We start from the raw sequence: 14,158 nt of genomic DNA on the forward strand, positions 1-14,158 counted from the left end.
CCTCTTCTACTCCTACTCAAGATTCCCCTGTTTATGCACCCCAGCATTGCATTAGCTCTTTTGGCCATAGTATCTTACTGGGGCTCATGTTCAGCTGATTATCCATCATGACCCCCAAATGTTTTTCACAGTCACTGCTTCCTAGGACAGAATGCTCCATCCTGAAAGTATAGCCTAGATTCTTTGTTTTTAAGATATATTGTTTGCTTGAGCCCAGTTTATCGAACAACCCCAATCCCTCTGAATCAGTGACGGGTTCTCTTCATTATTTTCCACTCCTTCAATTTTATGTGATTATGTTTTCTTCCAGGTCATTGATAAAAATATTAAAAAGTACAGAACTGATCCCTGTGGGACTCCACTGGAAACACCTGCTATGACGATTCCCCATTTACGATTACACTGTGAGACCGATCAGTTAGCCAGGTTTTAATCAATTTAATGAATGCCATGTTCGTTTTATATCATTTTAGCTTTTAATCAAAATGTTGAGGGGTACTAAATCATATACCTTACAGAAGCTTAAGTTACGTTATGTCAACCCTATTATCTTTAATAACCAGACCTGTAGTCTCTCAAAAGGGATATCAAGTTAGTTTGACAGCAGCTGTTTTCCATTAATGCAAATCAATACGTGTTTGTTATATTATCCTCCTTTAATTCTTTATTAATCAAGTCCTGTATCAGTTGCTCCATTATCTTGCCTGGGGTCAATATCAGGCAGACAGGCCTATAATTACCTATTTTTTAAAATTGGCACATTAGTTTTCTTTTAGTCTTCTGGAACTTCCTTAGCGTTCCAAGATTTAATAGAAATCAATGTTAATGGCCCAAGTTCTTTTAAAACTCTTGGATGCATGTTATTGAACACGTCTGCCTTTTCTGCATTATTATTAATAATTCTGCCATTTCTATCTAGTAATGAATCAATACCATTGTCAGGATTATTTTTCCTAAATACATTTTTAAAACTCCTTTTTATTGTCCTTAATTTTGCTGGCTATAGAGGTCTCCTTGTGTCCTTTTGTTTCCCTTAGCAATTTGCTACAATTCCTAACTTCAGATTTATATACTGTGCTATCAACTTTCCCTTTCTTTCAGTTATTACTTTTTATTTCATACAGTTGCATTCACTTACCCTCTGTACCAGATTGATATTTTTAACCATTATGGCCTTTTTCCTTGATTGTAGGATTGTGGCATTTGAGGCATCCAGTAAGGGGTTCTTAAATGACACTCAATTATCATTCACACACACACACACCTACACCTCTACCTGGTCTGGACTTTATTTTGCATGCACATTATAAATGTGATCAAGTCATGATCACTTGTACCTAAGCTACCAATATTTTTTATTTCTATGATCAGTTCCTCTTTATCTGTTAGGAGGAGGTCTAATAAAGAATTCCCCCATGTTGGTTGCGACACTTTTTGAGTTAGAACAATTGTCATCTATACTGTTTAGAACATCCGAGGATGTTTAGTACTGGCAGCATGAGACCTCCAGCATACGTCACTCAAATTGACATTCCCCCATGATCACACAACTTCCCCCCCCCCCTTACACATTACAGATAAGTGCATAAGGAAGCAATTATCCTGTTCCCTATTGTGATTTGATGGTCCGTAGCAAATACCAACTAATAGTCCATCTTGTGCTTTATCTGTTAGGACATTGATCCATAAGCATTCAAGATAATTTTCTTCCAAGTTACAAGTAATTCATACAGGTAATGCCATTTTTGACAGAGTGCCATCCTCCCTCCCATTTGCCAACTTGGTCCTTCCTAAATAGGTTCTAACCATTTTTGTTAAACATGCCATGAGCATGAATCATCCCATTAGGTTTTAGTAACACCAACTAGATTGAAATTATGCTCATAAATGAGCAATTCCAATTCCTCTTGTTTGTTACACAGGCTCCCAGCATTGGTTTGGATTCAGTTCAGACTACAGGCAATTCAAGAATTTATTCTCTTCGTGTCCTTTGGTTCCTTGATTAATTTTGTTCTCAACCTCTCAGTGTTATGCTGAGTACTCATATCTTCCCTCTTTCTACCCTTTCCTTTTGCTATTAATTTAACATCCTCCTAAGTATTCTAGCGAACTTCTCCCTCAGGAGAAAGTCTGCTGATCTGATCCATGGTAATTCCTATGAGACTAATCAAAGAATAAAGGTACTACACATCATGATGAAGGGTGGCAGAGTCTAGCCTTAAGAAGTCACATTTACCACTTGCTACTCAAAAGTAACTTTTCTATAAAAACCACCTTACCTTGAAGTGCTTTCTTTGAGCACTCATCCAGGTTCCATACTATCACATAGTCACAAGAAGCAGAACAGACAAGAAGTGGATTGATTTTACTTCCAAATGCCAGTGCCGTGATTGAATGGTGGTGTCCTACCAAGTGCAATGGCTGGCAAATATAACATTTTTTTATGTCCATAGATCATTTCCAATGATGATGAAGACATAGCAAATAAGAGGGAAAAAAATATAATTAACACTTATCTGAATAACTAGCAATGCTCAATTATTCATCCAAACTGAATTTTCTTTAATGATTAAAATCCATTCACTGAACTGCATTATGGCTTACTGCCTGCTTGCCAAAATAAATAATTGTCCACATTCCAGATATAAAATGTGAAGTCTAGTAAGGACAATAGCCTACACTGCAAAAAATGATGTACCAAACCCAACGTTTTTCTGTTTATCATCAATTTTAGTGCTCTTTAGAATATTACACTGAAAATCTAAACACACAAGTTTTGGTTTTTACCTGATGATGAGCAGAGCTATCGCCAGTATTCCAGATACATAGCTCATTTCCATTCAAAGGAAAAGCACAGTAATGTAGATTACAAGCAAGTTGAACATGAGACTCTGGCACTTTGGATCTAAACACTTGTTTCTCAAGAACTATGTCATGGCTACATCCTTCTTCAGTAAAACAAAGGTCCACTGGGCTTTCCATAATACATCTGAAATAAACATCACATTAGAATATCACTAAGTTCTCATTAAGATTTTTTTGTTTTTTCCATTTTGCCATCTTCCAAATCATCCAGTATGAATACTCCCAGAGCCAGATTATTGGACATTGTGCCTAGTTCTGAAAGTGCCAAATACCCTGAACAATTGGAGATAAAGAGTACCTCAGTTTTACAAAAGAGGCTTTCTGCATCTTGCAGGATTGTGCCCAGTGATGTCTTGTAGAGGAATGACAATATTAAAAGAATAATTCCAAAAATCTGACAGTGTTCTGCATGAAAAGTTAGATAATATACCTGCGGACCATGACCCAAAATTGGGTAATCAGAATACGTCAAAGGATTATGTGGCAAGCCTGTGGGGAGGGATAAGGAGTACAGATAGCGTGATCAAGTGCCCGGTTTTTGACCGGAAGTCTGGTCAAACAGGGGACCTGACAGTGTCCAGTCAAATCTCCTGACCAGACACCCAAAGCATGGTTATTGCGGGTGTGGGAGGCATCGGGTCAACACCTGCACCAGTCCCTACACAGCCAGGGCTGGCTCCTACCTGCGTTAGGCGGCTGCAGCTCCGCAAATGACTCCCTCCCAACAAGGGCAGAAGGGGGGAGGGGGAAGAGCAGTGAACGACAGTGGTGAGAGGGAAGAGGAACAAATGGGGAGTAGGGCCTTGGGGGGGGGGAAGAGGCGGAGCTGGCATTTAATTTCAGAAAGGGGAACTACACAAAAATGAGGTTAGTGGAACAGAAATTTAAAAAGTACAGTGCCAAAAGTGAAATCCCTTCAAGCTGCATGGAAACTTTTTAAAGACACCATAATAGAGGCTCAACTTAAATGTATACCCCAAATTAAAAAACATAGTAAGAGAAACAAAAAAGTGCCACCGTGGCTAAACAACAAAGTAAGAGAAGCAGTGAGAGGCAAAAAGGCATCCTTTTGGTATTCACCCAAGTGTTCCGAAGGAACTCAAACGTGAAATTGCAGAACTACTAACTGCAGTCTGTAAACTATCATTTAAATCAGCTTCTGTACCAAATGACTGGAGGATAACTAATGTGATGCCAATTTTTAAAAAGGGCTCCAGAGGCGATCCCGGCAATTACAGGCCAGTAAGCCTGACTTCAGTACCGGGAAAGCTGGTAGAAACTATAGTAAAGAACAAAATTGTCAGACACATAGATGAACATAATTTGTTGGGGAATAGTCAACGTGATTTTTGTAAAGGAAAATTATGCCTCACCAATCTACTAGAATTATTTGAGGGGATCAACAAGCATGTGGACAAGGGGGATCCAGTGGATCTAGTGTACTTAGATTTTCAGAAAGCCTTTGACAAGGTCCCTCACTAAAGGCTCTTACGCAAAGTAAGCAGTCATCGGAGAAGAGGGAAGGTTCTCTCATGGTTTCATAACTGGTTAAAAGACAGGAAACAGAGTAGAAATAAATGGTCAGTTTTCAGAATGGAGAGAGGTAAATAGTGATGTCCTCTCAGGGGGCTGTACTGGGACCAGTCCTATTCAACACATTCATAAATGATCTGGAAAAAGGGGTAAATAGTGAGGTGGCAAAATTTGCAGATGATACAAAACTATTCAAGATAGTTACGTCTCAGGCAGACTGCAAAGAGCTACAAAAGGGTCTCTCAAAACTGGGTGACTGGGCAGCAGAGTAGCAGATGCAAAGTAATGCACATTGGAAAACATAATCCCAACTATACATATAAAATGATGGAGTCTAAATTAGCTGTTACCGCTCAAGAAAGATCTTGGAGTCATTCTGGATAGTTCTCTGAAAACATCCACTCAATGTGCAGCGGCAGTCAAAACAGTGAACAGAACATTGGGAGTCATTAAGAGATAGAATCATAGAAGATTAGGGTTGGAAGAGACCTCAGGAGGTCATCTAGTCCAGCTCCCTGCTTAAATCAGGGCCAACCCCAACTAAATCATCCCAGGGCTTTGTCAAGCTGGGCCTTAAAAACCTCTAAGGATTGAGATTCCACCACCTCCCTAAGTAACCCATTCCAGTGCTTCACCACCCTCTTAGTGAAATCGTTTTTCCTAATATCCAACCTAGACCTCCCTCACTGCAATTTGAAACCATTGCTCCTTGTTCTGTCATCTGCCACCACTGAGAACAGCCGAGCTCCATCCTCTTTGGAACTCCCCTCCAGGTAGTTGAAGGCTGCTCTCAAATCCCCACTCATTCTTCTCTTCTGCAGACTAAATAAACCCAGTTCCCTCGTAAGTCAGGTGCTCCAGCCCCCTGATCATTTTTGTTGCCCTCCGCTGGACTCTCCAATTTGTCCACATCCTTTCTGTAGTTGGCAGCCCAAAACTGGACACAATACTCCAGGTGTGGCCTCACCAGTGCGGAATAGAGGGGAATAATCACTTCCCTTGATCTGCTGGCAATGCTCCTACTAATGCAGCCCAATATGCCGTTAGCCTTCTTGGCAACAAGGGCACACTGTTGACTCATGTCCAGCTTCTCGTCCACTGTAATCCCCACATCCTTTTCTTCAGAACTGCTGCTGAGCCAGTCAGTCCCCAGCCTGTAGCAGTGCATGGGATTCTTCCATCCTAAGTGCAGGACTCTGCAATTGTCCTTGCTGAATCTCAGATTTCTTTTGGTCCAATCCTCCAATTTGTCTAGGTCCCTCTGGACCCTATCCCTACCCTCCAGCATATCTACCTCTCCTCCCAGCTTAGTGTCATCTGTGAACTTGCTGAGAGTGCAATCTATCCCATCATCCAGATCATTAATGAAGATGTTGAACAAAACTGGCCCCAGGACCAACCCCTGGGGCACTCCGCTTGAAACCGGCTGCCAACTAGACATTGAGCTGTTGATCACTACTTGTTGAGCCCGACGATCTAGCCAGCTTTCTATCCACCTTACAGTCTAGCGGTTCTCAAACTTTAGCAACCCGAGGACCCCCATTTTTATTTAAAAATTTCCAGGGACCCCCTACCCTGCCCCTTCTCCGAGGCCCCGCCCCCTGCCCATTCCATCCCCCCCTCCTTCTGTTGCTCACTCTCCCCCCCCCCACCCTCACTCACTTTCACTAGGTTGGGGTGTGGGGGGGATGCAGACTCCAGGAGGGAATTTGGGTGTGGGAGGGGGCTCAGGGCTGGGGTAGGGGTGTTGGCTCTGGCTGGGGGCGTGGGCTCTGGATGAAGGGTTTGGGGTGCAGGAGTTGGCTCAGGGCTGGGGCAGAGGGTAGGGATGCAGCTTCTGGGAGGGAGTTTGGGTGTGGGAGGGGACTCTGGGCTGGGGCAGAGGGTTGGGGTACAGAAGATGTTCAGGGTGTGGGGTCCCAGAGGCGCTTACCATGTCTCCCACGAAGCAGCTGCCAGGTCTCTGTGGCCCCTAGCTACATGGGTGGCCAGTGAAGCTCCACGCGCTGCCCTCACGCACCCAGGCGCCACCCCTGCAGCTTCCATTGGTCGTGGTTCCTGGTCAATGGGAGCCGCGGAGCTAGCATTTGGGCAGGGGCAGGACACGGAGACTCCCTGGCTGCCCATGTGCCTAGGGGCCATAGAGACCTAGCGGCCACTTCCAGGAACTGCACAGAATCAGGGCAGGTAGGGAACCTGCCTTAGCCCCAGGCAGGCAACTCTACCAGAGCCTCCCGCACACCAGGGAACAGCTGTTCAGCAGCAAGCAGGAAGTACTGTGAGGAAGGGGGAGGAGTTTGTCAGTGGGGCCCACGGACCCCCTAGAGTACTCTCACAGATCCCCAGGAATCTGCAGACCTCAGTTTGAGAAACGCTGTTAGCCAACGCCCACCATCCTTGTTGCTCTCACCTCTAAACTTAACCCAAAGACTCTCAAGACTTTTCTCTGGTTTCATACTGGAGCTCTGAGCAATCATACTGCTCTCTTACATACAGTGCAACCCCACCTTTTCTTCCCCACCTGTCCTTCCTGGAGAATTTATACCCATCCATGACAGTGCTCCAGTCATGTGAGTTACCCCACAAAGTCTCTGTTATTCCAATTTGACTGTGCCAGGACTTCCAATTCTTCCTGCTTGTTTCCCAGGCTTCTTGCATTCATGTACAGGCACCTAAGATAGCTAGCCGATTGCCCTACTTTCTCATTATGAATCAGGAGGCCTCCCCTGTTGCACCCTCCCCCTTGTGTTTCCTCCCAGTATCCCACTTCCCTCAGGGCTTAGATCTCCATCCCCTGGCAAACCTAGTTTAAAGCCCTCCTCACTAGGTTAGCAAGCCTGCTTGTGAAGATGCTCTTCCCTCTCTTTGTTAGGTGGATCCCATCTCTTCCTAGCAATCTTTCTTCCTGGAATAACATCCCATGGTTGAAGAATCCAAAGCCCACTCTCCAACACCACCTGCGCAACCACGCATTTACTTCCACAATTCGATGGTCCCTACCTGGACCCGATGGATGAGAACACAACTTGCGCCTCAAACTCCTTTATCCTTCTTCCCAGAACCATGTAGTCTGCAGTGACTTGCTCAAGGTCATTTTTGGCAGTATCATTGGTGAAGTAGGAAGGGGTAGCAGTCCGAAGGCTTGATCAGTCTCAGCAGACAGTCATGTCCTGAATTCTAGCTCCAGGCAAGCAGCACACTTCTCGAGATTCCCAGTCTGGACAGCAGATGGATGATTCCGTCACCCTTAGGAGGGAGCCCCCGACCATCACCACCCATTTCCTCCTCTTGGGAGTGGTGGTTGTGGAACCCCCATCCCTAAGGCAATGCATCCCATGTCTTCTGGTCAATGGGGTCTTCTTCTGATCCCTTCCCTCAGATGACTCTTCCAAACCATTCTCTGCTGTAGTACCTGTGCAGAGAGCCTGAAAACAGTTTCTTACCTCTATCTGTATTGGGGATACATGGGTTCTCCTCTTTCTTCTTCTGGAGGTCACATGCTGCTTTTCTTCCCCATTCTTCACTGCCCTCTCTGATGCTTCAGCATGCTGTGCCTGCAGGACCAAATGCTGACTTCTATCCAGAAAGTCAGCATTTTCTCTGATGCAACGCAAGGTTGATACTTGGGGCTCTAGTCCTTTAATCTTCTCTTCCAATATGGAGACCAACTTGCACTACAGACCAAGTCACTTCTATCCTCTGGGAGAAGGACAAACATGGCACATCCTGTGCAAGTCACAACAGCTGATCGCTCACTAGCTATATTGTCTTCCTTCTAAGTCTCTAAGGTACCACAAGGACTCCTCATTGTTTTTGCTGATACAGACTAATATGGCTACCACTCTGAAACCTCTTCAGATGCTGTATTTACTGCTCACAGAAGCCTGAAAGACAAAAAAATCTGAGGGAACTCCCCCAAGGCGAACTCCCAGGCAAACTCCCGCTGTTAGATATCTGGATAGATAACAGAAAATATCATATTGTCTCTATATAAATCTATGGTACACCTACATCTTGAATAGTGCATCATGTGCAGATGTGGTCACCCCAGCTCAAAAAAGATATATTGGAATTGGAAAAGGTTCAGAAAATGGCAAACATACATTATTAGGGGTATGGAATGGCTGCTGTACAAGAGATATTAATAAGACTAGGAATTTTCAGCTTGGAAAAGAGATAACTAAGGGGGGATACAATAGAGGTCTATAAAATCATGACTGGTGTGGAGAAAAATAAATAAGGAAGTGTTATTTACTCCTCCTAACACAAGAACTAGGGGGCACCAAATTAAATTAATAGGCAGCAGATTTAAAACAAACAAAAGGAAGTATTTCTTCACACAACACACAGTCAACCTGTGGAATTCTTTGCCAGAGGATGTTGTGAAGGTCAAGACTAGAACAGGGTTCAAAAAAAGAACTAGATAAATTCATGGAAGATAGCCATTGATGGACCTATTAGCCAGGATAGACAGGGATGCTGTCCCTAGCCTCTATTTGCCAGAAGCTGGGAATGAGTGACAGGGAATGGATCACTTGATGATTACCTGTTTATTCCCCCTGGGGTACCTGGGATTGGCAACTGTTAGAAGACAGGATACTAGGCTAGATGGACCTTTGAGTCTGACCCAGTATGGCTGTTCTTATGTGGAGGTTCCGGCCCTCCTGCTGGAGTGTCCGGTTTTTAAATATTACAAAGCTGGCAAGATACAGAGCCTGCCTTATACTAACCTCACAAAGGCAGATCCTGTAGCTCCAGTCCCACAAGGCTAGCTAAACTTGGCTCCCCATTCCAAGTGTTGCAGCACCCACAGGTTTGACCCAGCTGCCCCTCCATCACGATAAGTATTACAATCCCGTCTACCAGGTCACGACACCACTCTCACAAATTTGACCCAGCTCAGCCCTCATTAGCGGGGACTGGGCCAAGCCTGAGCAGTGCTGTGATCCCAAAGGTCAAAAAGAGTGGGAAGCCAAGCCCAGCACGACAGAAGCCACCACTAGGTACACATGGTGTACTTATTACGTTAGTGTGTATATTATATATTCTGGGTCAGAAATATTTAATAAACCAGATTTTGGGTGGTGGGCAGGGAGGGCACAAAACCTACTTACTGGGTTGCCACAAGCCATCCAGGTTTACCAGTGGGGCCTGAGCCCCAAAGGGTTGAGATTGAGAACCAAAGCCTTAAAGAATATTTTTTAGTTTTGATTATAATTTACTGTTTAAAAATGATTGTGTAGATTACTTCCCAGCACAGCAAGCCCTTGTTTACCAGCTTTCACACACCTACTCCTAAAACTCAAGGGAACTTTTCATGGGTGTAATAATTCACCCCTATGATCAGCACAAGGCTCATACATACCTGACTTAAACGCTCACAATAAGGCTTAAGGGAGATGATCGCTGGACTGGACTCGAGCGGCCCAGCCACGCGCCGGTCAATTTCACCCTGCCCACTGGGATGTTCACACTCGGCTCCCAAATTAAAGTGGGCGCATCAGGTGCGCGCTTCCAACAGACACCCGCCGCTAACGTGCCGCAGCTGGGACAGCGCGAGACTGAGCATTGCGTGGGGCTGGTGTAGACCAGCCCGGTCAGCGTTTCTCTCCCGTGGCCAGCCCCGCCCCAGGGCTCCCTGTGCACACAGGGGGAGGGGGACACGCTGCTCCCCTACTGCCGTTTAACGTTGGCTCTAGGTCCGGGCCCCGCGGCGGGTGACTCCGCGTAGCTCACACCGCGGGGGAGGGACGGGCGCTAACGCCGGCATAGCCATGTGTCGCTGTTTCCAGGGAGACAGCGGGCACGTGGTCAAACCAACTACGTCACTCACTGTAGCGCCGCCCCCCTCCCCCGCTGGGCCTGGGGGGGCGTGTTCGTCCCGTTAGGACTCGCCCCAGCCCGATAATGATAGTGTCCCTAGCTCGCGTCGGTTCCCCCCGCTACCTGCCGCGAGCACCGGCCGGTCGGTTTCTCAGGTAGTGGAGACCCCAACGGGCCGTCGAGCGGGACAACTTAGGCCTCCGAACCGCTCTGCCCTTTCCCGGCCCCCTGCCAGGTGTAGCGGGAGGGCACAGGACCGTGGGGCGGGGCCACGCCCGGTGCAGGGAGGAGCCCTGATTCGTTCCCTGCCGCTTGCCCCTCGAGGGGGATGGGTGTGGGGCGGAGAGCAGGAGGGTCAGCCCTATGGCTACAGCACACACACCCCATTGACCTCCAGACAACAGCCACAAACCTGTACAGCAACTCACAATGCACACAACAGCCTGTCCCCAAAGCACACCACAGACCTGCTCTAGCTGCCCTTTGTTGGGCACTCACCAGGTACCTATGTATGTTTGAACTCAGTGGAGCCATGTGTTCCTAGCTCCCCTGGGTCTGGGTATGCTCCCCTCACTGTCTCTTCCTTTGGCCTTAGCCTCAAGACCAGTCCTAAACTCCACAAGACTCCCCAGATGATTAATTAAAACAACAAGGAGTCTGGTGGCACCTTAAAGACTAACAGATTTATTTGGGCATAAGCTTTCATGGGTAAAAACCTCACTTCTTCAGATGCACCTTGTTGTTTTTGTAGATACAGACTAACACGGCTACCCCCTGATACTTGACAGATGATTAATTGTGCCTTTCCCAGAACTCCACCCTTGTGGGTGCTGCTCTGATTCAGTTTGTCCTTCAGGAAGATGTGGTAGTTGAGGCAAAGAAGACACAGACTTTCCAGAAGGATTGCTAAACTAACCATTTCTTTAGCCTCCACAAGAGATATACAGATCCATGCAAAATGAGAAACACCTGTACTTGGTTCACAGCCATAGTTTCCTCACCATCCCTGAGCATTCAGTGGAATTTAGTCAGTGCCTTCAGGGGTCTCCAGGTCCCCTCTCCTGAACCTCAGTTCAGTCTTCTCTTTCTGTTCTGGACAGCGAGAGCATTACTCATGCTCAGACCAGACCTGGTCCTTTTAGAACTTATAATTCCCAACCCTTTTGTCCTCTCATTCTCCTGGTCAACCTCAAAGACCCTGCTCAGGTGATCAAGATTTGCTATCAGGTGGCCTGTTGCTTGGTTACCACTTATCTAGAGTTCACTCTTAAATAAAAAAACTGGTTTTACCTAGGTTGCAGCAATCCATTTGTTCTAGGGGAAGGCTTATTGCATTTTTAAGGCCCCTTAATGACTGTCCCATTCAGAGGGGTAACGTGTATGAGGTAATATCTATTGGATCAACTTCTGTTGGTGAGAGAGAGAAGCTTTTGAGCTTACACAGAGCTCTTCTTCAGGTCTGGGAAACTAAAGGCATGTCTACACTACAATTTTAAATCGAGCTATGTTAGTTTGACTTACCCTCCACACTACCCCTCTTCTGTTAGTGGTGCACATCCTCACCAGAAGCGCTTCCATTGACTGAAGAGGGGCCGTTTGGGCACTGCCAGCTTCTCGCCTCCCCACTCCCAGCGAGGAGTGGTGGGGAAGCTAGCTGTGCAGGACTTCTCGCCTCCTGCTGGACTCCAGTCAGCTGCTGTGCTCCCAGCAGGGAGCCAGGACCCAGGGGGCAGCAGGGCTCCCAGTGGGGAGTCCAGACAGTAGCCCAGCTTGGCAGGGGATCCTGGAGCTGGCTTTCTTGTCAATTTCACAGCTCCACTGAAGCTGTGAAATTGACAAGACAGCCAACAGCCAGCAGTGTCTACACACACTGCATTGCCCTGACTACACTGACATAAACCCTACGCCTCTTGTGGAGTTACATTGGCAGGAGCAAGGCTTTAGTATAGACACTGACATAGTTAGGTTGACATAAGCTGACTTATGTTGACCTAACTCTGTAGTGCAGACCAAGCCTAACACCAAGTGTCACTGCTAAATACAAGATGGCACAGATTGTTTAGCATAAGTAGTTAACGTATTTCAAGGGACCATTCAAGGTGAAGTGGCCCATTCATACCCCTCCAGTCATAGGGAGGAAAGGAATGGGGGGTGGAGGCAGCTGGAGGAGGTGGTTGTTATTAGTTGGTTACAGATTATTGTAATAAGCCATAAATCTGGTGTCTTTATTCAGTCCATGACAAAAAGGGCTGTGAAACCTACCTTTTCTACCTATTTTGGGCAGAGGGATTTTGCTCGGTATTGTGTGTATTTGATTGAGAGGGAAGACAGAACAGACTGAATGAGAGAGACTCAAAGGCAGAAAGAAAGCCAAGTGGCAGCCTGAGAGCATGGTGTGACCCTGGAGAAGCCTACAGGAAGGTTCTGGGTGTGGTGCTAGATACAGGGCTAGGGGAAGTAGGCAAAGAAGCTGTCCCCATTTTTTGGTTTCTCCTACATTCAAAGAAGTAGGACTTTGTACATTTCTTGTCAATAAACAAGATTGCATCAAAGAAAATACCAGATTCCATCATCAATTTCTACTCCCAACTGGAACAACCTCAGGGCCCTGAATTTTGACTAATCGCTTGAGTTAAAAAGGGGTAACACTGATGTCAAAGGTGGGATCCGCTTTCCAAGGAGAGAGGTTATGAGGTGGTGTACCTGTTGAACCAAGATAGAAGAAATGATGGCAGTGCTTGCAGAAATCAAAGATGGCCATGTAGTAGGAAGAGAGCCTGGGACATAAGCCCTTGTATCAGAGGTCTGGTATGAGGCAGGACCTGCTCACAGAATCTGGCAAGAACAGGGCTAATATTGCAAAAATACACATTCCTAAGAATTGCTAAGCACAGAGTAATCACACAAATAGATCCTGATATTAAATGGTGGCCAGAACATCCCAATATTAAGAATGGTACAAAAAAAATTCCCAAGGATAACAGGAGCATACTGACCCATTCTAAAAGATACGGTTAGGATAACAGTACAAAATAAAGAAGTTTTAATCAAACCAACATGTACAAGGTGATGGGTGATAACAAGCCATGTCAGGGAGCAGTAACTAACTATGTCAAAGGCAGCACATAACTTGTTTGTATCAGGGTATAAAAATATATCTTAAAGGAAGTATCTTTGGCCAGCCGATGGGGGGAATGAAAAGTCCCACCATTCACTGAGCTGCGTCCATTGTCATAGGCATACAGGTCTTAGTATCCTCATAGAGTCTGCCAGGTGCTATTACCATGCTTTGTCGACAATAAACCTGGTCTGACACCTTTGTACCTTAACGGATCTGGTGGTCATTGGATAGTTCACTCAAGGTCTGCTGTGCCGGCTGTTTGCTTAGAGCTGGGGCAGCATAGGAAGAACGCACACACGCAGCGAAACATCTAACCACAGGCCAAATTGAATTAAAGCTAGACCTAAAACAAGCTTCAGAAAAAGAATGTAATACAAGCCCTACAATAAGATCTAAAACAAGAGCCCAAAAAGGGCTCAATGATAACTTGCAGACCAAGATGAGATCCCTGTTGGAGCAGCAGCTATGAAGTGCCTGGACAGATTTGGAACCTCATCCACTTGGGTCAAAAATGTGTAACAATACAGTTTACATTGCTACTATTTCAGTTCTACATTTGCCTCACATATGAGAGTACCAGATAAAACTTTTTATTTCAGCATTGTGATGACAACAAAGATATCATAAGTAGCTGCTGCAGCCATGAATGTTATGACAACTTATGCACCAACAAGTGAAGATAAGTGCCCATATCCAAATGAAAATGTGCCCTTTAGGCAAGAGAATCATATACCTAAGACTAAAGAGCTAATTTTGAAAGATATGTAAACATGCTTTAGGTAGCTGTTGTAGGCATACAGGTAGCAAGCATCTTCC

The 14,158-nt window shown here is 45.7% G+C and overlaps 1 protein-coding gene across 7 annotated transcripts in view; it reads right to left on the minus strand.

The window, feature by feature from the left end:
• Nucleotides 1-11,350, minus strand: part of WDR27 (WD repeat domain 27) — a 198,279-nt gene extending 186,929 nt beyond the window's left edge. For 4 of the 7 annotated variants that reach the window (XM_065590464.1, XM_065590465.1, XM_065590461.1 and 1 more), the window contains exons 1-3: nt 9,764-10,458; nt 2,788-2,989; nt 2,280-2,421 (exon numbers count right to left, since the gene is read on the minus strand). In XM_065590464.1, coding sequence (XP_065446536.1) covers nt 2,280-2,421; nt 2,788-2,982 — 337 coding nt within the window. In that variant the 5' untranslated portion in view covers nt 2,983-2,989; nt 9,764-10,458. Of the gene's footprint in view, nt 1-2,279; nt 2,422-2,787; nt 2,990-9,763; nt 10,463-11,222 lie in introns of those variants that run through there. The other 3 variants (XM_065590463.1, XM_065590462.1, XM_065590467.1) reach the window with 3 other exon arrangements.
• Nucleotides 11,351-14,158: the final 2,808 nt, after the last annotated feature.

The sequence above is a fragment of the Chrysemys picta genome, chromosome 3, assembly GCF_011386835.1.
Source record: "Chrysemys picta bellii isolate R12L10 chromosome 3, ASM1138683v2, whole genome shotgun sequence".
Taxonomy (NCBI): Eukaryota; Metazoa; Chordata; order Testudines; family Emydidae; genus Chrysemys; species Chrysemys picta.